The sequence below is a fragment of the Callionymus lyra genome, chromosome 13 (assembly GCF_982586985.1).
Source record: "Callionymus lyra chromosome 13, fCalLyr1.hap1.1, whole genome shotgun sequence".
NCBI classification, from domain to species: Eukaryota; Metazoa; Chordata; class Actinopteri; order Syngnathiformes; family Callionymidae; genus Callionymus; species Callionymus lyra.
In genome coordinates, this window is record NC_141830.1 from 24472845 (window position 1) to 24499974 (window position 27130).

At 39.7% G+C, this 27130-nt stretch overlaps 2 protein-coding genes across 2 annotated transcripts in view; one reads left to right on the forward strand and one right to left on the reverse strand.

Annotated features, from left to right (window-relative positions):
* Nucleotides 1-785: 785 nt before the first annotated feature.
* Nucleotides 786-14118, reverse strand: LOC148067897 (adenylate cyclase type 8-like). Its single transcript, XM_087805600.1, has 20 exons — nucleotides 13957-14118; nucleotides 13147-13890; nucleotides 12924-13073; nucleotides 11336-11466; nucleotides 11155-11266; nucleotides 10956-11083; nucleotides 9803-9961; nucleotides 9508-9739; nucleotides 9274-9444; nucleotides 9102-9202; nucleotides 7775-7976; nucleotides 6050-6142; nucleotides 5817-5977; nucleotides 5673-5754; nucleotides 5441-5599; nucleotides 5152-5298; nucleotides 3591-3683; nucleotides 2037-2151; nucleotides 1714-1916; nucleotides 786-1004 (listed from the first exon to the last, which is right to left on the reverse strand). Exons 1-20 carry the CDS (start codon nucleotides 14110-14112, stop codon nucleotides 786-788), a joined length of 3558 nt encoding a protein of 1185 aa, XP_087661726.1. The 5' UTR covers nucleotides 14113-14118.
* Nucleotides 14119-20502: 6384 nt separating this feature from the next.
* LOC148067898 (protein EFR3 homolog B) overlaps nucleotides 20503-27130 on the forward strand; it is a 28110-nt gene continuing 21482 nt past the window's right edge. The window contains exons 1-3 of the mRNA XM_087805481.1: nucleotides 20503-20602; nucleotides 26108-26184; nucleotides 26941-27068. Of these exons, the coding sequence (XP_087661607.1) occupies nucleotides 20518-20602; nucleotides 26108-26184; nucleotides 26941-27068 (290 nt within the window). The 5' untranslated portion in view covers nucleotides 20503-20517. The remainder of the gene's footprint in view (nucleotides 20603-26107; nucleotides 26185-26940; nucleotides 27069-27130) is intronic.

The following is a 27130-nucleotide window of genomic DNA, read 5'->3' on the forward strand; positions in this document are numbered from 1 at the left end:
GACCTATTTTTATCACTCAAACTTTAAAAAAAATGGCCAAAAAATCGACGTCTCCCAAAATGAAAAAAAATATCGGAATATTTAAGTATGATATCAGACGGACCATGTGAGCGCAAAAAAATGTTGCCCAAATGTGTAAAAGTTTTTTTTTGAAGGCTCGAAAAAAGGTATAAATCGACCTATTTCAATCACTAAAACTTAAAAAAAAATTGCCAAAAATGGAAAAAAATGTGTAAAATGTTGTTTTTTGAAGGCTCGAAAAAAAACACCATTATTCAGGAATATAACAATAGCCACATTTAAACACCCTTCAATGATGTAAGACAATATTATTTACAGCGAATCTTTTTATTTATCAGTTCATGAATAAATAGTCACATGTTCACTAAATATGAATTAAGTTAGTGGGGGAAGAAAATAAACCACATGCTTCTTTAAAAATGATTAACATGACAGTATTTCATGGGTTGAAAACCATTAACAGAATTAGAAAATACATTTAAATAACCCATAACATGGTTATCAACACAGGCCATTGGATATCTATGAGAGGTTTGACTGGTTTGCTGAGGTATTCTTCTTTTGGCTAAGAATGTCTGTCGGAGTACAACCAACCAAAAATCAAAAGAATGAAGTAGAAAAAAACAAACTAAACTGTCCTGTAAATAATAATAAATAATATGGCAGAGGTTTGAATGGAAGTAGGTCAATCACAGGAGAAGCGCAAGGTCATGGATTCAACCCAACGCTCGATGATTTCCTCTGTGATTTGTCTTCGTTGGTCTTTAGCACTGAAGTGAACACGGCTTCAAAATAAACCCTCCGTTATTGTCCCTCATTCTCTCCTTTTGTCTGGCTTGGACCATACCGAAGACAACTCCCGCCAGCGTCATCCGTCCTCCCGTCCTTCCTCCCGTACGTCCGTCGCTCGAGGAAATGTTTGCCCTTTTACTGCGCATGGTGCTGATGAAATACGTCCTGACTTTACCTTTGCTCTCGCTCACCTGCAAAACAAATAAAAGTTTCAACGTGTGGACATGGATATTATTTGTGAATCTTTTAAAATAAATAAAATATCCATCGATATAATCCAATCCAATCGATTTGAGCATCGTGAAGGTTCTCGTTCATCAGGTCACGGTTATTAAAGTGGGTAGAAAGCCCGTCAACTGGACTGTGTGGAGATCATGAAGACTTTTCACTTCATATCCGTTTCCTCAGTTCCAAATGAGCTGGTGTTAGCAGTCAATATATATCCTGGTAGGGGCAGGACCAGGGAACAATAAGAGGGTGATGAGGCCTCGAGGGTCATTAACACCTGGAGAGATTTGTTGAACCTCACTGTCCAGCAAGGTCTGACCATCTGTTAAAGAATTTATGTTGCTTTTATAGTCTTATCACAATAAACATTTGGTCATGCTTGCTGCGGCTCACAATGAGCGGGACATAATTTGCCCAGTTAGAGTTTTGTTTCTCCAGAAATGAAAGTTTGTGCATTAAGATACAGTGACCTCACTAAGATATGGGAGGTGGTCTCCCCGTCCACTGCATTCTACGTGGCTGAGAGGTTATGACTGAGACCTCTTTCAAACCATCTTTCCTCTCTGGCCACCACCTGCAATGTTGCTGTCCTCACAAGAGATTTTGGGCATTTCTTGCTAAAGTGCTAAACACAACTCAAGCTTTGATGAACCAGATCCCCGTACGACTCACCCCCTTGATGAAGATTTCTCCTCGAAGCTCCAAGACAAATCCCCAATCTGCCAGGATCTTCCGCGTCGCCTCTGGTACTTGAATGCGTCCCCTGACCCCCGCCGTGTCCATGCGACTGGCCAAGTTCACCGTGGTCCCCCAAATGTCGTACTGAGGCTTGGTGGCACCAATGACTCCGGCGACCACAGGCCCGTGAGCAATGCCTGTTGAGATATATTAGGTGAGCGACGGTTCTTTTAAAGATTATCCACCCACTAACTACTGGGTTAGGGTTAACTGTTTTGAGTGGAGGAGCTTGGTGTGTGTGGAGGTCAGTCACTCACCAACACGCAACTGGAAGTTCTTCCCCAAAGTCCTGTTAATCTCTCTCAAGGTCTCTTGCATCGCCAAGGCAAACAGAACCAGTTCGCTCAGGTGGTTCCACTCCTCTATGGACTTCTAGTAGAGCAAGACAGGTTTCAGGAGATTATCTTCATAAGCATCTTCAAGGTTCCATGTTTATTTATTACCACCAGCCACTTTACATCTACACAGGACAAGACAACGAAGAAAGTACAAAAAGTCATGTGTCCCAAATCGCGTATTTCTCTGAGTGCACTGGTTTATAGTACACATTAATATAGTGCACATACTTGGCCAGTGCTCAAATTTCGACAGTGTAGTACTGTCTCAAATCAAACACTACACACTTACAGGACTCGACATCTTCTTCTTCTACTACTTTTTAACACTGATTGTAACCAGTCGTTGAAACACTATCACCGACACTTTTCTTCAATTGAAACAAGTTATTAAGTTGTGTTTCATTGTGTTATTGACCTAACGTTATTATTGTCGATCCACACTCAATTTTCTGGCCGTTTGAGTGCACCAATTGAGTATGAATTGCGCACTACATTTTAGCACATTGCTCATTGGGACGCACTTGTGCACTCAAATATGAAGTGTAAGGGCAGAAGTGTGCTATTTGGGACACAGCCGTGGTAAGTTCTTAGCATCTCCTTTAAAACAGGAACCAGATCAATACCGAGTGGACTGTTCCGCACTATTATTCACATGGGTATGAAAGTGTTCCTGTACTGTTTCGTCCTACCCTTGATGACAACAAAGTGTCAGCCCGGATGTAGGAGCTGGAATCCACAATGCCGTGGATGGCAGCAGTCATTAAGATTAGCGATGGTTTTATGCTGAACATGAGCCTCATAGACTCAGTTGATATTTCACAACTACTGTGAGGTCAAGCTCTGACCCGAGATCGTTTCCTTGATTGGACATGCCAAGAACACTTAAATATCTTAGTCATTATTTAAGGGAGCCTTAAAAAATTGCCCAGGACCCAGGTTTATGAAGTAGCCCCTTCCGGGAATTGAATTTCCCACCCCCGATCTACAAGATACTTCAAATATCTATAAAAGTCTTTCCATGTCCACAAAATAACCCGTTGAGCTTTAAGGATCGTTCTGTGGTTGAAGATGAGCTACCATTGTTGTGCAGGGCGAATACCAACCTGATTTTCCTGATCCCAAAGTTCAAACATCGATCACATGGTGATCCCGATATTAACGGAAAGCCACATGGAGTTGAGTTAAATATAAGTGACGTGTTGATGAAACTTTATGAAACATTATCTTCAGAGTCCACTAGATGGAGTCTCTATTTTGTTTTGAACAAGTTTTCTAATGAAACATTATTTTTAAAGTGATGGTGCAACCTACTGACACTGTTTCATGAAGCTTCATCAACACATCACTAGTAAATTTATATTCCTCAGCACTACCTGGTACCATTTAAAGTATTTAGTACTTTCCCGAAGAGTGGAGGTGTTTTGGAGCAATTCAGCAGGTCAGTACGATTGTGTTTGATCGTAGCATTGATACCTGTCTGTCTGGAGCTAAACCGGACGCCGCCATGTAGCAGCTCCCGATGGTCTTGATCTTCTCCACGTAGTGGAAATATGACTCCTCAAGCAGCTGTTGAACAAGATCGATTAAGTTGAAAAAATGAATTACAAAAATGTCAAATCCTAGAAAGATGATCATCCTGTGACAAAATCAAGGAAACCGAGAGCGAAAAGTCATCATGGCAGGTTGACATTCTTATGCTGTGTTGAAAGACATTTAGACAAGTATGTTTCTACACAAGTGATGCTTTGGGATCATGTTATCAACTTCATCAAAACATGTTTAATGTTAATAACTCATACATTCAAGTGCTTCAACTTATCCTCAACTGGGCCCCAAAGGCTGAACAGCTTAGTCAATTGTTTGCTAGAAATCAAACAATGGCTGAGTGAAAACACTTTACAGCTAAATGTGGACAAAACTGAAACTCTGGTGATTGCTCCTGATGATAAGGTTCCAGGGTTGAGTCAGTACTTGGGTGACTTAGGTCATTCTGTCAAACTGAGCCTGAGAAACCTGGGTGTTGTATTTGATAAAGACATGTCTCTAGTTCAACACTGCAGAAAACTGACCAGAAACTGTTTCCTTCAACTGAGAAAAATCTCTAAACTTAGGAAAATGTTGTCGGAACATGATCTGGAACTTGTAATCCATGCGTTTGTTTCTTCTCGTCTGGACTATTGTAACAGTTTGTTTTCATGTCTTAACAAGAAGGATCTGTCTCGCCTGCTGTTGATTCAGAACTCTGCAGCGAGAATTCTAACCTGCTCTAGTAGAAGAACTCACATTTCTCCGATCCTTAAAACTCTTCACTGGCTTCCAGTTTCTTTCAGGATCAACTTTAAAATTCTGGTTCTTACTTTCAGAGCTATTCATGGTCAGGCTCATCCTTACATCACTGATCTGATCCAGCCTTACACCCCAGCTCGGGCTCTGAGGTCTGTGGATCAGAATCTACTGATGGTTCCTCGCACACGGCTCAGGACCAGAGGAGAGAAATCTTTTCAGGCTGTTGCTCCTAAGCTTTGGAACGATCTTCCTCTCTCTTTGCGCTATGAAACTTTATCGTCCAACTATGAAACTTTATCGTCCAACTATGAAACTTTATTGTCCAACTATGAAACTTTATTGTCCAACTATGAAACTTTCTTGTCCAACTATGAAACTCTCTCATCCAAACGTGAAACTTTATCATCCAAACGTCATTAATTATACATTTCTGTGAAATCCAAACAGCAGGGTTTTTTTTTTCTCATTTTAAGATCTACCCTTGTGTTATTTCCCGGTCAGGGTGACTTGGAGGGGAACAAACAAATGTGTTTGAGGTATCCCTTGTGTTGTCTCTTGGACAAATTGAACCTCAAACACCTTTTCTTTTGGGCCTCTGGGTCACCTTGACCCTGAGATAACACAAAGGTTACGACTTCAACACCAACTTCTTAAGATAAGAAACGCTTCAAAATACTTTTTCATGTCGGTATTTTTGTCACTCTGTTTACTCTGATTCTAACACAACAACAACAATGACAAAACCCACCTCATCAAACCCGGCAATGATCTCATTGAGCAGTCGGAGACATTCAACACCTTCGTGGTTGATCTCCATCTGCTCGAAGTATTCGTCGAAGCCGGCGATGGACGCGAACATGACGCCCACTTCATCGTAGGACTGAGAGTAGAGCTCCTGTAGAAACATTCCAGTCTTAGTAGCTGAACAACATTGTTAATAGATTGTTTACATTGTTTGTTGAATAATGAAACCTGATGAACAATTCTCAATGAAATAAAAGCATGTGAAGTCAGAATGAATGACACAGAAATGACACCTCGTCGTGCTTGCTCCGCTCCAGGAAGTGTCGAGCCACGTGCACCGGCAAAATGTTGTGCAGCAGACATTCATTGTGTTCTCGTAACTCCCTCATATCTTCCACTTCCTGTTGAGCCTGCAGCCGCCACAGGAAGTCCAGTCTGGCAGTGGCCTCCCACTGGAAAGTCCAGAACACAGTTTTAGCAGTTTGTTTCTCAACAAGAAAACGAGTGTTTCAAGGGTCAAAGTACCTGCCGCCCATTATAGAAGACGGACACGATGAACATTCCCATGAGGAGGATGGTGATGCCTTTCCTTCTGACGTAGTGCGACCTGTCAGGAGTTCAACGAGTGAGTCGTGGATTCTTGCAGGTAAAAACATGAGGCTGTCTCACCTGTGCGTCATGTCGTACTGCGTCAGCGACAGGAAGGACAGGTGGATGAGGTAGGTGTAGAGAAGCACCGCCAGCAGCAACACCGCCAGCTTCAGAACCGAGTTGAGGCGAAGAAAGACGGCGCAGGTCACCATGGCGATCACACCGCTCAACACAAAGACCTGCACGGCCAGAACATCAGACAGTTTATAACACTTCAGTCTCTAATAGAACTGTAACTCAATCCTTTTTACCTCGGGGTAGGAGCAGACGCTCAGTGACCTTGTCTTGTCATTCAAATCCACTTGTTTATGGTCCACGTACAGATCTGAGATCAAGCACCAAATCTGAGTGAAAGAAAAGGAAGGAAATTATGTTGTTAAAGAATTTATAACATAACATAAAACATAAAATAAAACATGATAAAATATATAACATAATAAACAGTATATTATAATATAATATATAATATAACATAAAACATAAAATAAAAACATAATATAATATATAACAATATATATAATAGAATATATAACATAACATAACTGTACAATACTGCACAATACTACTGCTACTGCTACTGCTACTACTACAACTACTACTGCTACTGCTACTGCTACTTCTACTGCTGCTACTACTACTACTACTACTGCTACTACTAATACTACTACTACTACTGCTACTACTATTGCTGCTACTACTACTACTACTACTGCTTATACTAATACTGCTGCTACTACTACTACAACTACTACTACTGCTGCTAATACTACTACTACAGCTACTACTACTACTGCTAATACTACTACTACTACGACTGCTACTACTGCTACTACTACTAATTCTACTCTAAACTAAAACTGGATCAGATAGTTGAATACCTACAAGCGACACATGCTATTTTTTTTCACTTTTATTTGGTTTTATTTTGTTCTCTCACTTCCTGTTTTCCAACTAATGGCACACGACTGGACCTCATGACAAAGATTTTCCTGCCGCTGGTTTTTCCTTTGCTTTAGTTTGTTCTTTTTTAAGCCAGTGTTTTTACCGCCTTGTTATATTTTCTTTTTCCAGTGTTGTTTCCTCTTTTATTCCCGGTTCAGTGGACACTTTGGGTTTTGGACATGTGGAAATTTAGACTCTGGTTTTCCTAGTTTAGTATTTGTGGTATTATATTGTCTGGACTGTATTTATTAAATGTAATGTTTATTTTAATTGAAAGAGTTGTTACTCACACCTGCACTGAGTTCTGCCTTGTTTATATCCTGACACATTATATACTACCACTATTGTCAGGGATAGTAACCCTAAAACAATAATTATAACTTATAAATATATTTTGAGAGACCAGATATAGTCACAATAATAAGTTAATCCTTGTGCTTTTTCATGGTCAAGGTGACCCGGTGGCCCTAAAACAAACGTGTTTGAGATATCCCTTGGGTTATCTCATGGTCAAGGTGACCCGGTGGCCCTAAAACAAACGTGTTTGAGGTATCCCTTGTGTTGTCTCTGGGTCAAAAATCAACAACCTCCCTGGATTCCATAAATACATATACAGGTCGTTGACCTTGACCAAGAGACAACACAAGGGATACCACAAACACATTTGTTTCGGCCATCACAAGGTTTAAAGAAAACAAAGCCCTTAAACAAATGTTAAATTTAGAGCTGAACTGGTAGAAAAAAATGTTTAAGATAATTCTTTTTTTTTTTTTAATAGTTTTCTTTGACCTTGAGCATTTTCCCATGTCTGCTTGAAATCATACCACATGGCAGGTCTCAAGTCTTAAAAAAAACAAAAAACAATTGTCCTGTCCTGCCTGCATTCTGCTCTTCACCCACTTTAATTTCTGTACCTTTCCATTATTAGCTGTTTTCAAGGCCCAGACCTAGCTTGGTATCCTCCTGGGAAATGTTATTATTTCTGCTCCAAGCTCCCAATAAACAACTTTCTTGATTACATCACGATGTCCTACCGTGTCCGTACACGCCAAAGCAAAGTTGATGGTAATGGCGGCGAGGGTGAGCATGTCGCGGGCGCTGTTGTTCTCATGAATCCAACAGCAGCACTGCTGTAGGGCCACAGGGGCCCACCTGAACTCCTCCGCCAGAGCCAGCAGCAGCAGCAACAAGTAGGCCGAGAGAAAGACTGAAAACTGAATGACAGCAGGGACGAACCTGTACAATAAAAGACGCAGTTAAAGGCGTTTAATGACAGGAAATTAATCTTAAAAAAACAATATGAAATTCAAGGACAGAAATTCTCCACAAATGGTGCCAAGATTTGGATGTCAGACTGAAAAATGTTTACCCACATCCACTTAGACACTTAGGATCTGTAGGAATGATTGATTCTTTAATTTTCAATTTGAAAACCTTTGCAAAGGCTGCTCTATTTTTGACTGTGTCTTCTTGTTTAGACTATTGTAACAGTTTATTTTGGTGTCTTAACAAGAAGGATCTGTCTCGCCTGCAGTTCATACAAAACTCTGTAGCCAGAATTCTGAGCTGCTCTAGTAGAAGAACTCACATTTCCGCGTTCCTTAAAACTCTTCAATGGCTGCCAGTTTCTTTCCGGATCAACTTTAAAATTCTAGTTCTTACTTTCAGATCTATTCATGGTCAGACTTTCCATCAGTGATCTGATCCAGACTTACACCCCAGCTCGGGCTCTGAGGTCTGTGGATCAGAAACTACTGATGGTTCCTGAACATTATTCTAGACCAGAGGAGAGAAATCCTTCCAGGCTGTTGCTCCTCAGCTTTGGAACAAACTCTGTGTTTGATGATCTACTGACTCCTTGAAGAAACATCTTAAGACACTTTTATTTGTGTTTTTTCTTAACTTTCTTGTTGCTGCTGTGTTTGTCTCTTGACCTTTTAAAGTTTTTTATTTGTATTTATTTTTTCTGTGTATGTTTTTTTATTTTTTCAAGCGCTTCATGGCCCTGGTCTGAGAAAAGCACTTTACAAATAAAACTTACTTGCAAAACATCAAACACAGTGACAGTTTTAAGAATTAATTTATGTCATTTGTATCGTGCTTGAACCTGGACATCCCATTATATCATCATTACATTGTACAAACAAATCTCTGGCTATAAGAGTGAGTTATAGCCAGGACCACGCAAATATTAAACAGGGTTCATTGTGGTAACTTTTGGTTGTAACTTTTGTCACAGCATACCCTCAGTTAACTGTGTTATCCTTTATTATTTATAGTTAACAGCATCAGCCCGGAGAGGTGGCAGCTCGAAGAATCAGGAACACACAGAGTGGAAGAAATGTGCTTGTGTCGTCTCACCTGGGTGCAGGGATGACGGCCTGGGCGGCCATGAGGAAGAGGAGCAGGATGAAGGAGCAGAACAAGTTGGAGTTGAACATCTCATCTCTCATCTGGGAAAACTGTTTAAAAGAAAACATTTTGTACGTGTTAGTGTGAGTTTCTCGATCCAACCTCTGGGTCGCGTCCTCACATTGTCCTCGATGTGCTTGTCCTTGAACACCAGTGTCAGCGGCGTGATGTGCTCCTTGTGCATTCGCTCGCTGCTTCTCACCTCGATGGCATGCTTGATACGTTTGTTTATTTCACGGGAAGTGGAATGCCATATGTTTGGAAGGGAGCCGTTGGTAAAGGAGGCCAAAATCTGTGGAAATGAGAGATATTTTCACAATCTTTTACGCATGTGTCAATCCACTGTGAAACCTACACTGTTCATGTCGATTGCGTTTCCGAAGGGGATTTCTGGACTCCAGCTGTGGCTGCTCTTCTTATGCTTGGGAGCTTCAGGGTGGTCCTTGTTGATCTCCACATTGGGACAAATGAGGAAGGTGTCGATTTTGTGTCGTCTGAGGAACTCGTTGCGCTGCCCGCCGTGACCCTCTTCAGTTCTGTAGATGCCTCCGAGACAGTTCAAAGTAGCTTTCGAGATGTGGATCCGCCTAGTTTGGACACAAGAGAACAGATATCAAGCAGTGGTTTGACAAGATCAGGACAAGACTCACCCTGGGATCCCTCCGGCCTCCAACATGTTAGCGATGCCAACATCCCACGACCAGACATCGAACTGCCACTTCTGCAGGCCCAGCACACCACACAGCACAGACCCGGAGTGGATGCCAATCCTCATGTCCATGTCAAAGTTCAACTTCTTCTTCACATCCCTGGTGTCCAATCCAAATGATGTAAAAAACAACATTTTGTGTCTTTTGTAAACGGTTCATAAAAAGTACCCTTGTAGCAAAACTTATTGTTATTTTAAAGCTCTTATTATCGTAATCTCAATAATAAGTTGACTCCGAAAATGAAGGTCAGGGTGAAGTCTCCACCTCCAAATGACTCGTTGTATAAACAAAGCGGGCCGTGATTATAGCTGGCTGGAGGAGGAGTGAAGCCATTGGTCTTAATGGACTCTCGTAACCTCTCTTTCGCCCAGATTTCAGAACTTTATAAAGTAATTAGTGTAAAACATGGTCATGATGAGGAACTTACTGCATCTTGGAGAGAAGAACAGTTACTACATTTCAGGAGAGTTGAGTTTATTATTAGTTGATTTTTAAGGATTCTGCTCTGATCTGTATTTCAGGTTGCTTCTGTAACCTGCTGTTTTATTCAGCTCACTGCTGTGTATGACATTGTTATGCCCAAGCAAAAAATTCTACAGATAAAATAGATCTTGAGTCATACTATTTGGTAAAAAAAAATGAAAATGTAAAGTTACGGATAAAACTAAACACAAATATTCCTGCTACTCATTAAATTTAAGACAGATGTGCAACACATTTTTAATAAAACATATATTTGTTGAACTATTTAGGCTGTTTGAAGCAGATAATTAATGGGTTTTAATTGCTTTACACATGTTTTTGAGCAGTGGAATTGAAGGAATATACTGTATGTATTGCACAACACAATGAGGCAACGAGGAAAATGCCTATTACTGGCTTAATGTATCATAAAATGGTGGGACACAAACAGTATTTACATGCAATTATCATGTTTTAATAGTCCTCCAGTTTGAGTCCCTCTTAGTTCCATAATGGACTGCAAAGCTTAATCTCTTCAAGTAAAATCGTAAATTATGTTAGAGAAAATCCAACACCTGTTTAATCTGAGACTAGTTAGACTAGTTTATATATAACATGCTCCTTGACCTACCGTATGGTACTGATCATTGCCAAACCCATCTCCACACAATGGCGAGCGTGGGCACGTTGAGGCTCTGGGACTCCGGAAACACAATAATAACAGTCTCCTAAAATCTTGATCCGCAGACATTGGTGTTCCTGCAGTAACGGAAAACGTTAAGAGAGTACAAGTGTGGCACTGATGTCAATCTAACAAAGAGGAACTTCACCTCTGCCAAGTGGTCAAAGCGGCCAAACAGCTCATTAAGTGTTCGAACCAGTTCCTGAGCAGATAAGTTCATGGAGAGAATAGTGAAGCCTTTGATGTCTGCGAACAGGATGCTGCGAAAGAAAGAATATCAAACTGCTTCAACTGTAATCAAATGTGTGTGTGTGTGTGTGTATGCTTACCTGACATTTTTATACTGATGAATGTAAATCTTGTGGAACTCGTGTGGATTGAGTTCGTCTTCCATCGAGCTCATGTCTGAAATCATCTCCAAGGCAACAAATCGTGGTAGGATTGAGAGAACCAGACGCTCCTGGATAGAGAAATGAAATGAAAATGTGTTGTTGGTCGGAATGTTTCAGAAGGAAAGGAATGAAGGATTTAAGGTCTCAGATCTATTCTTTAGCATCAAACATAAATCAGATTTCTGCTTCCTCTTCTAGGTAGATAGATTGATGAGCGATGTATAGCTCTACACACTTAAATTGACCATAGTTTAGTTAATTACCATTTAAATAGCTTCACATGCAATTCTTTGCAGGGCTTTATGTTAAGAAATATAGATGTGATGAAAAGTTACATGATTGTTTTACCCATGTCTGTTTAATATCTCATTCAGTTTGTTTGTGGTTTGTTGTTTATTTTATTCTGGATACATCCACACTCTGATGAATCATACTATTTCTGTTTGTTTTTAAAGTTGGGACAGTGATATCTCTTTGGGTGCTAATGTAATTGAGATCAACGGAGGTGAAGAAGACAATGAAGGCAGGGTGGAATGAATGGGGGGTGGAGGTGTAGCAGATTGAATTGGGAGATTATAACGTTGGATAAAGAGGGTAATGAGGCAGGATGGCAATGATAAGTACGATGGACGTGTTCGATGGACATGGATGACTCGCTGTGGCAAACCCTACTAGGAAAAAAGAATGACTTGGTTCTACTGATCTACCAAAATCTTTGTCATAGCCAGCTTGACAGTTTTTATCTGCTGCTATGCATCTTAACAAGGGCCACCTGTTAGGGCCACCTTGACCCTAAGATAAACCAGGGGTTAATGAGAAAAATCATCAGCTTTAATGGTCTTAACTATTATTTTTCAAGCCTGAATTTAAAAGTTACAATGTGAAGTAACACTTAATCTGGTTAATCAAATACTTGTTGGGTTAATAATGAGAATAATAATAATAATAATAATAATAATTATAATAATTATAATTATAATAATAATAATAATAATAATAATAGTAATAATAGGGTTTAGGTTAGGTTAGGTAGAACTTGATTGATCCCTCAGGAGGTCTCTGTTAGGAAATTGGTAAATTGTTTATCACACAAATATACAGCTGCCATTAAGCTGAATGAATTTACCCTTTAACAGTACCTTTCATTAAAGCACCACTACTATGTGTTTTCTTTTCTTTGTATTTCCTGTAATGATGGTTTAGTTTCAAACAGTCATGATGTATTTACAACTTTATATCTATTAAATAATAAATGTTTTTCGAGACACAACATTGTCCGGGTCTATGAGACCACTTTTTTCATGTAAAGTACTGAGAGACTTTTTGAAGTGACCAGGAAGATACAACCAGAATCGAAGCTGAAAAGAGTCTTTTTCTTGCTTTGTGAACTAATGCACATGTTGCATGTTTCCACACCATTGCATTCACAAATCTGTTCAATGTTTGTGTCACAGATCACCATTTTTTTTTTTACCCTAATTTTTCCAAGCATTGTCTCCAGATCTATTCTCATGAAGGTGCTTACCTGTCGCTGGTTCTCTTGTTCTAGTTTGAGGCGCCCTTCGATGCAGCGCCTGGTCTCCAGGAACACCTGCCTCTGTGCATGATCAGTCAGATAGTGAATGAGAAAGCCAGCTGCGTTCATACCCAGATAGAGTAGAGCTTTGGCCACCACCTATGCCCCAAAACCACAAAGTCTTATGAGCCTTGACAAAAATATCCAAAAGGAAATTAGATTTGGAGCTCACCTTTCTCATAAATACAGTTTCATTGTAGTAGTACGTGACTTCCACCAGCAGGTGCAGCACTGTGGTAAGCGATCCAGCAAACATGGCCCATAACAGAGGTAGTGGCAATAACGTGTAAGTGGCAAACAGTGTGAACAGAACATACCAGGATGGGTCTATTTCTAGACCATACACAAGTCTACCCAGCACCTGTACTGTCTGGGACATCCAGCTCACGAGACCGACATAACGAAGCCACCTGGGAGACATCGAGTCCTTACAGGTTAGTACGACGATACACAGCGCGACAGCTAGAACCATGAAAATCCAAGTCATCGAGCAGCGAAGGCTATCCGTGACATCCTCGGGCGCCATGGCCAAGTAAAGAACCAGTATGTGCAGCTTTGTCACCGCGTCGATCACATTGGTGACCGCTAAAGAGTTGCGCCTCTGGTGAGACGAGTACTGCTGGTAGAGTCTCTCCAGGTCTCTGGATTTGAAGGTGTGTCTTAGAGTCGGTATGTGAATGCCATGTATCGTGCGTCCCCAATGCACAAAGAAGTCGGCGTCGCTGGCATAGTCCGCGAAATAACCGCCAACACTGTTGCGTGTGCTGGTGGAACCACGAGGTTGGGACGGATGTATCCGGAATGTGGAAGACCGTCGCTTCGTGACTCCTCTGGAGGCCTTGCTTTGGATCTGTCTGTTGATCTCCTGCATGTAGGCATCAGTCACAAAGATCTTTCTCGCAGGCTCCATGCCGACCTACAGCAATGTGAGACAAACTGGTTAATCGTATCGGTCTCATTGTTTCTCCAGACGATACATTACCTGGGCGTTCAGCTCCTTCTGGATCATGATGTGTTTCACTGCGTTTTGCCACAGCATCTTTTTACGCCGCAGCCCCGGCGACAACGTCACAGACACACAGGTCGGTTCATGAAGCTCCATCGGCGACATCTCTGTTGTCTCGGAAAAGGTCACCATGATGAGGACTTGGATCGGCGTTACGCTCAGATCACGAAATGGCTGTGTGAATATGAGCGGTTATTTAAAAGACATAGACAAGCGTCAGGGTTGCGAAAAACATTCAGGCACATTTTAAATCTGTGTTTTCTTTCCCGGCCAGGAGTAGTCAAACTATCTGGAATGTAGTGAACAAGCTGTGATGGAACATCATGATAGTGATGTTTCGGTTATTATTTTATAACTTGAAAGGCTCCTTTATGTATTTTAATTTAATTTACATCTGAAATCTTTCGAAGCTTTTGGTCTTCATGTACCAGGTGATACATTGTGCACTGCTTTCATGCAAACTACAGAATAAGAATTGAATTCCCAGTCATAAAGCAGTGCTCCGTGATCTTTGTTGTTATGTATAATCTGCTATTTTAAAGCCTTGGGAATATCATGAATGCAACAGCAGATTGCAGTTGTGCTCGGGAACCCGCTTGCATAAATAGTATGAGTGTAGATCAAAGCTCTGCTCCATCACAGGGTACCACGAATCCTTCACATGGTTGTCTGGGTTTCAGCGATAGTAAGTAAGTAAATAATATTTCTATAGCGCTTTTCTAGACCAGAAAAATATGTTTGTTCATTTTAATGTAGCACCTGGATATCAGTTGACGGACCTCCTCCAAATGCGCTCTAGAAGCGCTCGCGATGTTTACATAGTACTTTTGGAATATTTACGGTGTGATTCTTGAAACGTCTGCCACAAACCAGCATAAACTATAGACTAATCTTTACGGAACGATTCTTCTCGTCGAAGCTTGAATCCAAGAGGTACTTACTGACGAGCAGTATGGAGGTATTTGGATGTTTTAAGTGTCTTTTTGGACGAAGATGAAGACGAAGACCACTGAGCTCCAGTCGCTACATTAAAATTAACAAACATTTTTGTCTACAACTCTAAAACACAGATTAATAAAAATAAAATCTATCTATCTATCTAAAAAATGATCCCGACCCATAGTCGACACACGGGTGATTAGAAAATTAGTGAAGTATGACTTTAGTAAACCAGAGAAATGTTCTAGATGGTGAATCAGAGAAGATCACAAAACTTCTTTGTGGCCACCATGAACATCCTTGAGGCCTCTCGGTGGCTGTGGATCCACAGGATGGGTTCCGGGGTGTGCCACTCTGATCCCGCCCGGGTGAGAGTGTGTGATGATTAAAGACCCGAAAAATCCTATGACTCCGGGATTATCACCGATTACATGTCCAAGTATCACCGTGAGATGTATTCAAGTTCGTGGAGGTAATAATTATTATAATACCTGCTGATGATATACACATAAATTGGTCTTTGAGTCAGAAAGTCGGTCACCAATGACAAACCTTGACCCTAGAACAGATACATATCTTACAATGTAAATAATAATAATATATCATATAATAATAATAATATAAAGAAGTAGATTTTAGAATCACCGCAATTTTTTTTTAAAAAGAATCCCTAAATTGCATTAAATCCGATTTGGTTATCACGGACAAACTAGATGAAAAGAACTGGAACAAAATGCATTTTAATGGCCAAGAGCCAAGAGCCACGTGAGGACACGTATGAGCTACGCCAGAATAAAGGCAGCTTTCCAACAAATTATCTGTGTGCCCGATTTAGAGCTGAGCTGGTTAATGCCAGAGTTAAACTCCTCCAGGTGGTTCGCTATTCCACACACCCACAGTACACACGTCTGATATCATTCCTGCCCACCTTCGAAAAATGTGTCATTAAAAACATCATCTCACATATGGTATTAACCAGTAACCTTTGAAAGGAAACACTATTGTGTGTCACATTAAAGTAACGTCAATTACTTTCCTAATAACTTCAGAATCCAATCACAGCTTGAATTCTTTGTATATTGGAAGAAACATTATTAACTTTACCTCGACTTGACGTCTGGCTTGAACCTATATCAGCAATAGCTTTGTTACGACACAATCCTTATCCATAATGTTTAGAATCCTCTGAGTCCATTCCTGATATTCCATGATTGTCTCCACACCTGATTCTTCCATCGTTGAGATAAAGATCCGTGACAAAAGGGAATAATCCACACACGTATTAAAACTCAGTCGTGCAGGTTAAGATTGATATAATCCAGCAGGTTGTTTGTTGGTGGGATCTGAGGCCACAACCTGGACCCATTTGAAATGAAGTCAATAATTGCCACAGAGCGACGGAGTTGCAGGAGTGAGGAGTGCAAAGAGGATTAGAAAGCTGCCGCTCTTACTCGCTGGTCAGGCTAAAGTCACTCCAGGTACGATGACGCTGAGTCATTTAATAACACTCACATGTATGCTGCGTAATCGCTGTCAAATAGGAAGCTGCAGAGTGATTGATTGCTCAAGTATTAGTAATAACTCAACTAATTCCTTTCAAGACTATTTAAATGTTGAGATTAATATACTAATTTAGGGTCAGTCGTAGCCAGGTGAGGGTAGCCCAACATGTTACAAGTCAATCACACTGAAAATTACAATAGCCGTCCCCTACAATATATACGCATCAATGTACTTTTGTTTTTGTTGGACTCTTGATATTTCTAATTTTGTTGTGTTTACAAAACTGTCAATAAAAGTTTCTGATTCAGAATCTCCTCGCTTTCAAAGAGCTTAACAGAGTCGTGAATAAAAGAGCTTTTAAAACTAGTTTCAAACTATTTGCTGTTGTACCATTTTCAGTGGACATTTTGTTTTAAAAATGTATATTATTTAGACATTTTGAAAGAATCACAACTTGTTTTAAATACCAATTCATGGAATAAAAATGACATCTCATGAACGTTAAAGATTTTACATTTTGTCATTGTTTGAAGTTACTTAATATGGAGAAAAAGACAAAAATAGACTACAAATGTTCAATTATATTCGATAATATTTTGTATTATTAACAAATGAAATGATCTTGAACATTAATCCAAACTAATACTTTCTCAATATAAGTGGATATATTTTAAACTTGTCTTTGTCGTGATCAATCGATTATACATTTTAAAAAAAATGAAATAAAAAGTACGAGAAGGAAAAAGAGGAGCTGGTTATGTTGGATTATGGGATCATTTGAACTGTGGTCTCGTGCTTATAAGATGGTTTAAGTTTTTTCAGACATGCTTTGCTAATTGTGTAAAGGCACAAAGCTGCATAGGCTGATCTAATGGCTTCCCATCTGTCCCACCTCGACCAAGTGGCTCAAACCTGGAGTGCCGATTACTCTGCTTCCTGAAATAGCGCACAGCTTAAAGGCAATCAGCTCAACCATAACCGATACCACAGTCACATGACAGGCATGTGCCAAAGACGCCTTTTAATTAAACGGAAGAAATTGAATATGAATTTTCAAATTTATGCCATTTTCTCTGTCCCTTCTACTGTTCACCTGCCATGCCACGCGTGGCCTTTCCAGCTGATGGTTGAGTGGTGAAGCAGAAGTTAAAAGGTCGTTGGCATTAGTGCTCCCTGTTTTGTCTATCCTCTAATCACATGATTATTTTACGTTCTTACACTCAGCACCAGAAGTTGAACCCTCGGGTTACGTGCTCGCCAAGTGTTTCACTTATGCCGGACACCCGCACGTATCTGTGCGGCTTAGTGTGTGTGGCGGATTAAAACATAAAAATGGAAAGTAGGATTGTGTGGGTTAACGACCACATGGTCAGAGGTGTTAAAGTTCTTGAGAAGAAGTTGATTGAGAACTTGGGGAAATTGTCCATAGGCATGAGTGTGTGTGTGAATGGTTGTCTGTCTTTGTGTTCCCTGTGACAGACTGGTGCCTGTCCAGGGCATCCCCTGCCTCTCGCCCAATGAAACTGGGATAGTCTCCCCACGACCCCCATAAGGGATAAAGCGGTAGAAAATGAATGAATATTTAAAGTTGAACTAAAGTGTGTATTTGTGCGAGAGTCTTTGTGACCTGATAACTTATTCTGAAGGTACATTTTTTTAAAAAACAAGGTAAGTGAAAGAAAAAAAAAATGTTTTCAACCTTTGTATATTTATTTACATTCAGGCAATTACAATACGTATGAAATGTGTACAGGAGGTACATGTTATCAGAATCAAAACTTGTATTGCTAGTGTCGCAAACACAGGTTGTTTCTGCGGCGTGTGTACAGAATAAAAGAATGAAATAAGACAACACACAAAATATGCATTAGAAAAACAGACCTACATTTATTCTTATAAACATCCGATTGGAAAATACTTTAAGAAATAGGCAGGAGTGGCTGACTTGGTTCTATTTCTACTTATTTTGAGTGTTATTTTAGTTCATTGTTTTATTCAACAATTCTGGTTGTGAAAACACGACCTTGAATCTAATTAAATTATTTTTTAAACAAAGTCTTATATTCAGATGAAATAAACACCAACAAAAACACATTTTATACAACAGTCTTTACAAAATGATCAAATCCTTTTGTTTACTTTTTTCAAAAGACTTTCTTTTTTTACGATTTTATTTCATTCGCCTTCAAATACAAACCTATTTTTCCTTCTTTTATTCCCGAACTTTTGTGCCACAATGACGAGTCTCTCTGTGATGAGACATTCCTGAGGCTCATTCAGTGGATCTGCTGGAGGATCCAAGAGACGCTCGTGTAACGTTAAACCTGTTGATATGGCTTGAGTCCTCGCAATATTCAGTGTTTAATATTAACCAGTTATGTGCTCGGGTTTCGGTTCGGATTCCTCCCTTATGTGGTGAGTGACGATTTACAAAACACTGTCGCTAAAGGGCTTCCCCGGGTGCTCATGCTATGTTGTTAGCATTGATGCTAGTTGGCTGGATGCATTTTTAAAAAATGTTGTGCCTCATAACATAAAAAATAGCACATTTATAAAGCTTAAACGTGGTTTTATTTATGTGATCCAAGTGCTGAAATGTGAAATACATTTTGTTTCTTTATGAATGAACTGTAAGCTGTCAGTGATGGAACATACGCTAAAATAGTAAACTTAAACTCCACAGTAAATGATGTCATTGAACATAATATCATCTACAATTGTACACACTCGTGGGTATGTGACTGTCAAACGGATATTTTGAGGATAATTCTTGTGAATACAGGCTAATTTGTGGCTCAACTTCCGCAGGCCGCAGATGAGCCTGGGGTTTTCCTGATTGACGAGCCTGAGATCCAGGGCTGAGCTCTGCCCTATCGTTTAGCTCTTTGTGCCTGGATGAAACAACGCCGCCAAGTGGCTGACATCCAACATGACAGGTAGGTTGAACGAGTGGCCAGACGACACATCCTGGTTCAGGGTCATTGAAGGGTCAGTGGCAATAATAAAAGTACTACGTTTAGTGTGTACAGTCTTGACTAGAACAGTCAAACCGGTACAACAATAATGATCAATATTTGCTTGTTGCGGATAGTATTTACTGTGGTTCACATGACTGTCAATAACGCTCCTGAATGTACTGACCATATGTAAATGAAATAATAATAGTTGTTTGTAAACAGTATTTAATTGATAAAAAGGCTTTATAGGCCACTTCTATTTCCAAACTTGTTTACATAGCTTTGGAACAATCTTCCTCTCCCTCTGTATTTGATGATCTACTGACTCCTTCTAGAAACATCTGAAGACACTTTTATTCTTGCAGGCTTTTCCTTGTTTCTCTGAGACTCCTGTGTTTGTCTCGGTGTTGTCTTGAAATTTTAAGTATATTTTTTATTGGGTATTGTTTTGATTTTCTAAGCGCTTTGTGACCCTGGTCTGGATAAGCGCTCTACAAATATTACTTACTTACATACATGTATGAACTGTACCATTACGATCTCTCGACCGTCATATGTGATGATTCTCATTCTATTGCCCCATTGCAGATCGCTATCACTGTATAACAAAAATACAGGTCATAGTTTATTGTATGAAATGCCATAAATATCAAGCCCACAGACTGAAAGGTTATTTCATTATTCTATTCATCCGCTGCTTCCTCCTGCCCTCCTCTGCCCTCGGAGCGGATAGAGAGATGCATTGTGTTGTGAGATGGTTCTTAATGGGAGTGAGAGGTCCGTGCACAGAGACTAGTCAGATATTGGAGGACAGGACGCTAATCTCCTCGTAATACGTTCAACCTGTCTTATGTTCTAATATGAATTACTAACCCGTCTCAAGTGCAGCGGGTCAGCGAGGATTCTTCACGGATTTTAAGGACTAACGGGAAAGAAAAGTTTTTTTATTCGTTTTTTTTATCTACTAGTGAAGGTTAAGAAAGGAGCAGCTGTTTTTCTTCAGCTTGCCTGTGTGAGTTTATTCACCTCTTGTTTCGAAGTGTCTGATCCCTGATAAAAGGATTCATCTATTCAACTTTGAAGCTTTAAAAAAAATCCATAGTTGCTTTGAGTTTGTGTGGTTGTGGCTGTGTTTGTCATGCCCTTGCCTGCACCCGATGTCCCGGCCCCGCAGAGGTTGGCACTGGATTGTCGCACCCTCTTGGACCATCGTGTCGGCAAGGGTAAGTGACAATACCAACTCTGTTCGGCCTTTGGTGCTTGTCAATGAGCTCATTTGTTTTTGTTACGATATAGAAGTTTTACATCTGTGATCATAAAAAGTTAAATATTTACTAATATATGGACTTATTTTTATTTTGATGTTGCGATAAGTGACTTTTAAATACAACTAATTTCAACATCTAATTAGTTTCATTAGATTCAACCCTTCTATTTTTTCTGTTATTTTGAGTTGTAAAACATTGTGACATGTATTCTCAACTTTTATGATATTTAGTTTTATAATTGCATTTGTGATTTTCTCTCAGTCTGTACGTGCAGCGATGCGTGACCTGGTGATGGTGTACCCCACCTTTTGTCACCTAATGTTTACGTTCGTATTAAGATCCTTTCAGCATCATTGTTTTACGGGATTAGAATTGGTCGCAATGTGTATTTCAAAAAGTTTGAGGGAAAATGCACAATAATAATAATAATAATAATTAAGTAATTAAGTGTAAGGATGAATAGCTCTGAAAGTAAGAACCAGAACTTTAAAGTTGATCCTGAAAGAAACTGGCGGCCAGTGAAAAGATGTAAGGATCGGGGAAATGTAAGTTCTTCTACTAGAGCAGCTCAGAATTCTGGCTGCAGAGTTTTGTATTAACTGCAGGCGAGACACATCCTTCTTGTTAAGACATGAAAACAAACTGTTGCAATAGTCCAGACGAGAAGACACAAACACATGGATTATAAGATCCAGATCATGCTGTGACAACATTTTCATTTCAAGTTGAGAGATGTTTCTCAGTTGAAGGAAACAGTTTCCGATAGAGACTTTGTCTTTGTCAAATACAACACCAGATTTCTACTTTGGGAATCGCCGACACAGCTTTGTGCAAAATATTTTAACATAGATTTTATTTTTAAAATGGTTCTTAAAAGCTTTTTTCTTTATCTAAGCAGACACACTTTTAAGCTGAACTTTTAATTTATATCTTTGAATCTTCAGATGTTTCTCGAAAATGTATCTTAATAGCAAAATATATCCACTGACTTCCACATGTAAAGCTTGACATCGCAGTTCATTTAACGAAGACCTAAGTTACTGTAGCAGAAGGACACGTGAGCCAGGACGATGATCGTGGTGAAGAAAGGACTGAGAATTATATTGCTACGATACATTGCTTTTCCTTCATCATCCTTGTTTTTACTTTCATTTCTTCGCCTGCGACTGTGAAATGCGATGAAGGAAAGTGTGCAATATTTCCACGGCCGAAGCATGAATCCTTCACCAGCTCTTTGAGGACAAACCAAGACAAATGGGAAAATCCAAGGTCATCGCAGCACGCTCGCTCTGACGTTGGCTGTCAGCTGCGCTTTGCGTGTATGTTGCCGAGTGTGTGTCTGCGCAGTGGGGGGAGCGAGAGAGTGCATGTGTGTGTAATTCATTGCATCAAGCCTCTGCACCAATCACGGCGCACATTCATCTGCCTTCAGCTCTGAGCACACGTGCAGACATTTATTCCAGCGAGCGCAGTGTGTGTGTGTGTTTGCGTTGCTTATTGGCACAGCAGCATGTCTGGATGAGTGGCTGAAGCAAAAGGGGAAACATCTGTAGTGAGAGCCTCCAACGTCACGATGTACGGTAAGAATAACAATGAGCACTCAGGTTTTGTGTACATTTTTTGCTAATGTAAGCATGCGAGTAATGTGAGGCATCCTGCTCTCAGCCAGTTTTGCTAGATTCTACGAACACGCTTTCTCTTCGCTGACACTTCCCGTAGAAGCACATTAGTTAAAGGACTACCGTCTCTGGTGAGGCGTCAGCACTATTCTGGAGTGAAACCTCCATGAAAAAATGTTTATTTATGGTAAAGTGAATCCTTTTCTTTTTCTTTTCCTGAATCTTCTGCATCAATTCCTCCGAACTTAAAGGGTTCTTGTTAAGAAGCTTGTTGTGGACCTGGTGAAATTTGCATTCTACTTGGCAGAGACGTTACCTGTAAATTCTTTTCTTGAGTTAGTTTTGATGGTGCAAGTGAATTTTTTCATTTAAAGAATGATATTTGTAAATATTTCTTGTATATATCATTAACACTTAACATGAGGGAACACATATTATAATATTAATACTTATTTATTAAAAAAAAAAAATGCATTAAAACCTGTTTATTTGCAAACGATTGGGCCAAGTCAAGTCATTGTTTTCAGTTAGGATTGTTGATTTTTAGTAACCGACAGAACAATTGTCTGTACGTACTGATTTACTTCAGGGCAAGTTTTCCTGATAAACCAGTGTCAGGGGTGGCTCTTTACAACCGGTGGGGGAGGACTCAAACATGTTTTTTTATTTACACATCCAGGTCCAATCCCCCACATTCAGTTGAAGACAAACAGTGGAAAAACTGCTGAAGCTTAATACGTCATCGTCTTCTTCATTATGTTTGTGTGTTGCCAGGTTTCTTGCCATTGAAACATATGTGTATGAATATTTTGCCACTGAGTCTAACAAGGGTTTTTTACGGGGACACTGATAGATGGCACATTGATTTACTCTAATTAAAAATGCACTGTGAGTTTAGAGACTATCGATTGACAAATGTAGGTTGTAAGATATTGAACCGCGGTTTCCTTCCACAACAATGCTACAGTCTGATATCAGATACCTCGTGTCTCAGGGATTTGTTGTCGCTTTTATCTGCACAAATCAGTGTGTCAGTCACATTACTCCGGCCATATTCTCTGTTGCTTCATGGTGTTAAATATGTGCCGCTAATCTGACTAGGATTAAATGTGCATGGTTATCAACGACTTGAGTTATTGTACTTTTGTACGTACAGGATATTAACAAAATGATAGGATCGAGAGATTGTTGTTGTTTATGCCTGGAGTAGGAAACTGCACGGAACACAGTCCGCCATGGTTAGTAGTTTGAAGCCCTGACAGTATGAGGGATGATCACCACTACTAACTTGATGTTTTCTACTGAGTCGAGACTACAGTTTGTAGCAATTAAATCATACATTGTTTTTTGTTTGGTCCCAGTTATACCTCTGTGTTTTTCTCAACCCTCGCTTCTCCAGTTTTCTGTTTTACAAAACAAATGAACTTGGTTTCTTTAGCTCATTATTTTAATTTTGACACCTTCTCAATTCACAATAGTTCAGTTATCGTGCGCCTCGATCTGTGGCGTCCCCCTCTGTGTTGAGATATAAAAATAGCGGACGGGAGTCGGTGTTCCCCTCTCCCTCTTATGTAACAAAACCCCTGACTCGCTTCAGGACCAGTTTGCTTAGGTGGTGTCTGCTCATCGTGTAGGTGGCTCTTTGTGTTTGTTTGTCGTCAGACGAGCGAGTGCTGAGGAGCTGTTTCGCGCGAGGTCACGATATGGCGAGAGGAGGAAAGCCTTTACAAATTCACAGAGCCTGAATGTATCTAATATTCATTTGGCTAGCTGTCCAGGCTATATTTACTCTCTCCTGTGAGCCTCAGGACTTGATGGGATCACTAGCTAGGATTCCATCATTTTAAAATGTCAGAATTGAATGGAAACCGTTACAGATCATGCGAGACACCCCAAGTAGCAGGAATGACCTGCCATGATTTAACATAGTAATTATTCCTTGTCGTTTGGATGCAGCTGCTCTGTGTTTGTGTGTGGGTTTATGTGTGAGTGTGAGGAAAAAAAGCATGGTTGAGTTCAGTGTGCAGCCCTTAATATGCAGGCAGATTTCCATGTTGTGTGGGTGGATGTCGTGAGACCCCTTCTTCTGCGTTTTTTTCATCACCAACATCATGGTGCTTCTTTTCCTCTGTGTCGTTTCACACATGATCACCCAGTATTGCACTCTTTTACAGCCTACATTGATTTGTTTCCAATCCAAACCTCCACTTCCATTAGAAACAGGATGTTGACTGGTCTTTGTGGAAACCATTTTAACTCCGATTTAATAGAGACACTTTAGGCGACACACGGAAATGTGTACATTTAAAATCTATTTGAAGGTTGAAAGAAGTATTCTTTTTGGTATTAAATCACCAAATGTGCATAATAATGGTCATTCTGATCATATTTTAAATTGGACAAGCACCTAAATATGTTTAATTTCATTGCTGATTTTAAAAAAAAGAAGTTTGATCCAACATCATCAAAATACAGTTTTTATTTAACCTTTATTTAACAAAGAAATGTCAAAAACCTCCTTTTCTTAGTTGAAATACTGAAATGATCACATTTTAAATGAGGAAATGTGTGTGTCATTGCTTAAAAAGGCTTTACTAACATTTCAAAATCTTCAAATTAAGTGTTTTGTTTGTATGAAATCCTCCATTCATGTTTGTGTCGACCTGTCATCAGGCTTAGTCTTGTGGGTTTTGACTGTAGTCAATCGAAGCCACTATGTCAATATATTAAATGCGTCAACATTGTGACGCACAACCTCCCCCATCACGCTTGCATCTTCTCATTTGGCTCGAGGGACTGTTTCTCTTGGTGTCCACACGTAAGGACAAGTCTTTTTATTTTCATCTTTGACCCCAGGATAGTATAGCAGAGCTGAGTGTAGAGTCGTCATCAGTGGCTGGAGCGATTAGGTAAAGAATAGGTGATCTATAAATGGACTAATGGCTTTTAGGAGACAAAGCTGCTCTTGAATCACAAGGAAAGTGAGGTCTTTCATTTTTAGGTTTTTTTTTTTTTTTTCTCTTTTGTTTTCCTTGAAATCTATAATGATTGTATTAGTTTTTATCATATTTAAATTATATTATTTATTATATTGTTTTTTTTTTTTATCATCGGAGTTGAATCAGATTTTGCTTTATTTTTCTCATTTCTAGATGTGGCCACAAAAGGAAATTAAAGTCAAAGCTATGTATCCTTAGTGCTAAATAAATTATTTTCATTATGTATATAAAATAAAAATGCTTAATTTTGTCTTATTAGTTAACCTATTAAATGTTTAAATTTAAGGTTATTCCAGGCAAGTAGATAAAGGAAGTAAAAGAAAGCTATTCTGTTGACACAAACCTGGTCTTAGCTTTCTTGTATCGTGACGACTCCCCCCCCCAAATACACACTCCATCAAGGACTTATGTAAGGGCAGCCAAATGGCTATTACCGGGTCCTTTTATAGTGACCCTCTTTTCTCCTCATCCTCCCTGGGACCCTTTATGACTCACCACTGCTGTATGTACTGAGCCAATCAGAACCCAGATACCAGCTCCGGCCTCTCTTCACGTAAACTCTTCAAGGCTTTTCTTGATTGCATTGTAAGCCGAGACAATGTGTGGTGGTTTTGTTATGACTTGTTTTCCCTGCGACCACATTATTCCTTATACTCTTCCCACTTCAAACATCCTTCTGCAAGATCGCTCCATCGCTCTCAGGTTCTGTGACAATAAAGACCTGATATTATACATCACACTTTTGAAAATCTGCTTTTGTTTCCCCTATATAAAAGTTGAATTGTTCTTTTTATGGCTGATTTTTTTTTTTTTTTTTAACTCTGACTTTCTCTCTTCTACAGGGGTTTGTGGCTGCTGTGGGGCACTCCGGCCTCGGTACAAGAGGCTCGTAGACAACATCTTCCCAGAAGATCCAGAGGTGAAAACATTCACATATATTTACTTTTCAATGAATTTTTACAGCAATTGAACATAACATTATAATGAAATGCCAGGGATAAGTCATTTTTTCCATGTATCACTAAACACCTTTTGTGATTGAATATGAATTAAAATAAAATGCATGAATTAATCTATTAAAAGATAGAATGACATCCTCAAACCTACTGCACCTCTATAGAGTATTTAGTGATAACCATAGAACCTGAATAGCATGTTGATAACCAAACCTTCTCCATGTTATCTGCCTTAATTATTGATAAATGCTACTGCAGGTTTGATTGGTACTCACATTCTTCTCCGGATATGATGCTGAAGGCTCTTGTGGCTTTGTTTTCCGAGGAAGCTTTTCATTCCGGCTTCTGTTCAACTGCAGTAACCCACTTTCGCTCTCAGATCTTCAGCCAAATATGAAATACTTGTGCGAATTCCCCAATCAAATATTCTCTCGGCTTGTAGCAGCTCCAGTTGGAAGAGAAAATAACGTTGTCGCTGAATCCTGGGGATAGTGAAGCTATCGCAGTTGGTATTTGCTTCATATATGAAAGAGTAAAGAAGACAGATTTCTTATTTCCCCCTGACCTGACTGCAAAGTTGTAAATAGGGCAAAGAATGATGAAAGGCTGAACTCTTTGATCCGATCGCGATTCACCAATGTGGGTTATCTATTTTCTTCCCACCTCAAGTAGAAGATTTCGATCATTCAAACGTTGTTTCTATTTCTGTCACGCTCCAGGATGGACTGGTGAAGGCCAACATGGAGAAGCTGACATTCTACGCGCTGTCGGCTCCAGAGAAACTGGACCGGATCGGAGCGTACCTGTCTGAGAGGCTGTCACGGGATGTTGCCCGTCACAGATACGGGTGAGCAAGGCCTGAAAGTAGCCTATGGTTATTACATCTATATATATATATATATATATATG

Coding starts and splice junctions, on each gene's coding strand:
- LOC148067897 (XM_087805600.1), bottom strand. CDS start 14,112: ATGGTGACCTTTTCCGAGACAACAGAGATGTCGCCGATGGAGCTTCAT. Junction 11,467..12,923: donor AACAAGAGAACCAGCGACAG/GTAAGCACCTTC, acceptor TTCTCTATCCAG/GAGCGTCTGGTTCTCTCAAT. Junction 11,267..11,335: donor CATCAGTATAAAAATGTCAG/GTAAGCATACAC, acceptor TTTCTTTCGCAG/CATCCTGTTCGCAGACATCA.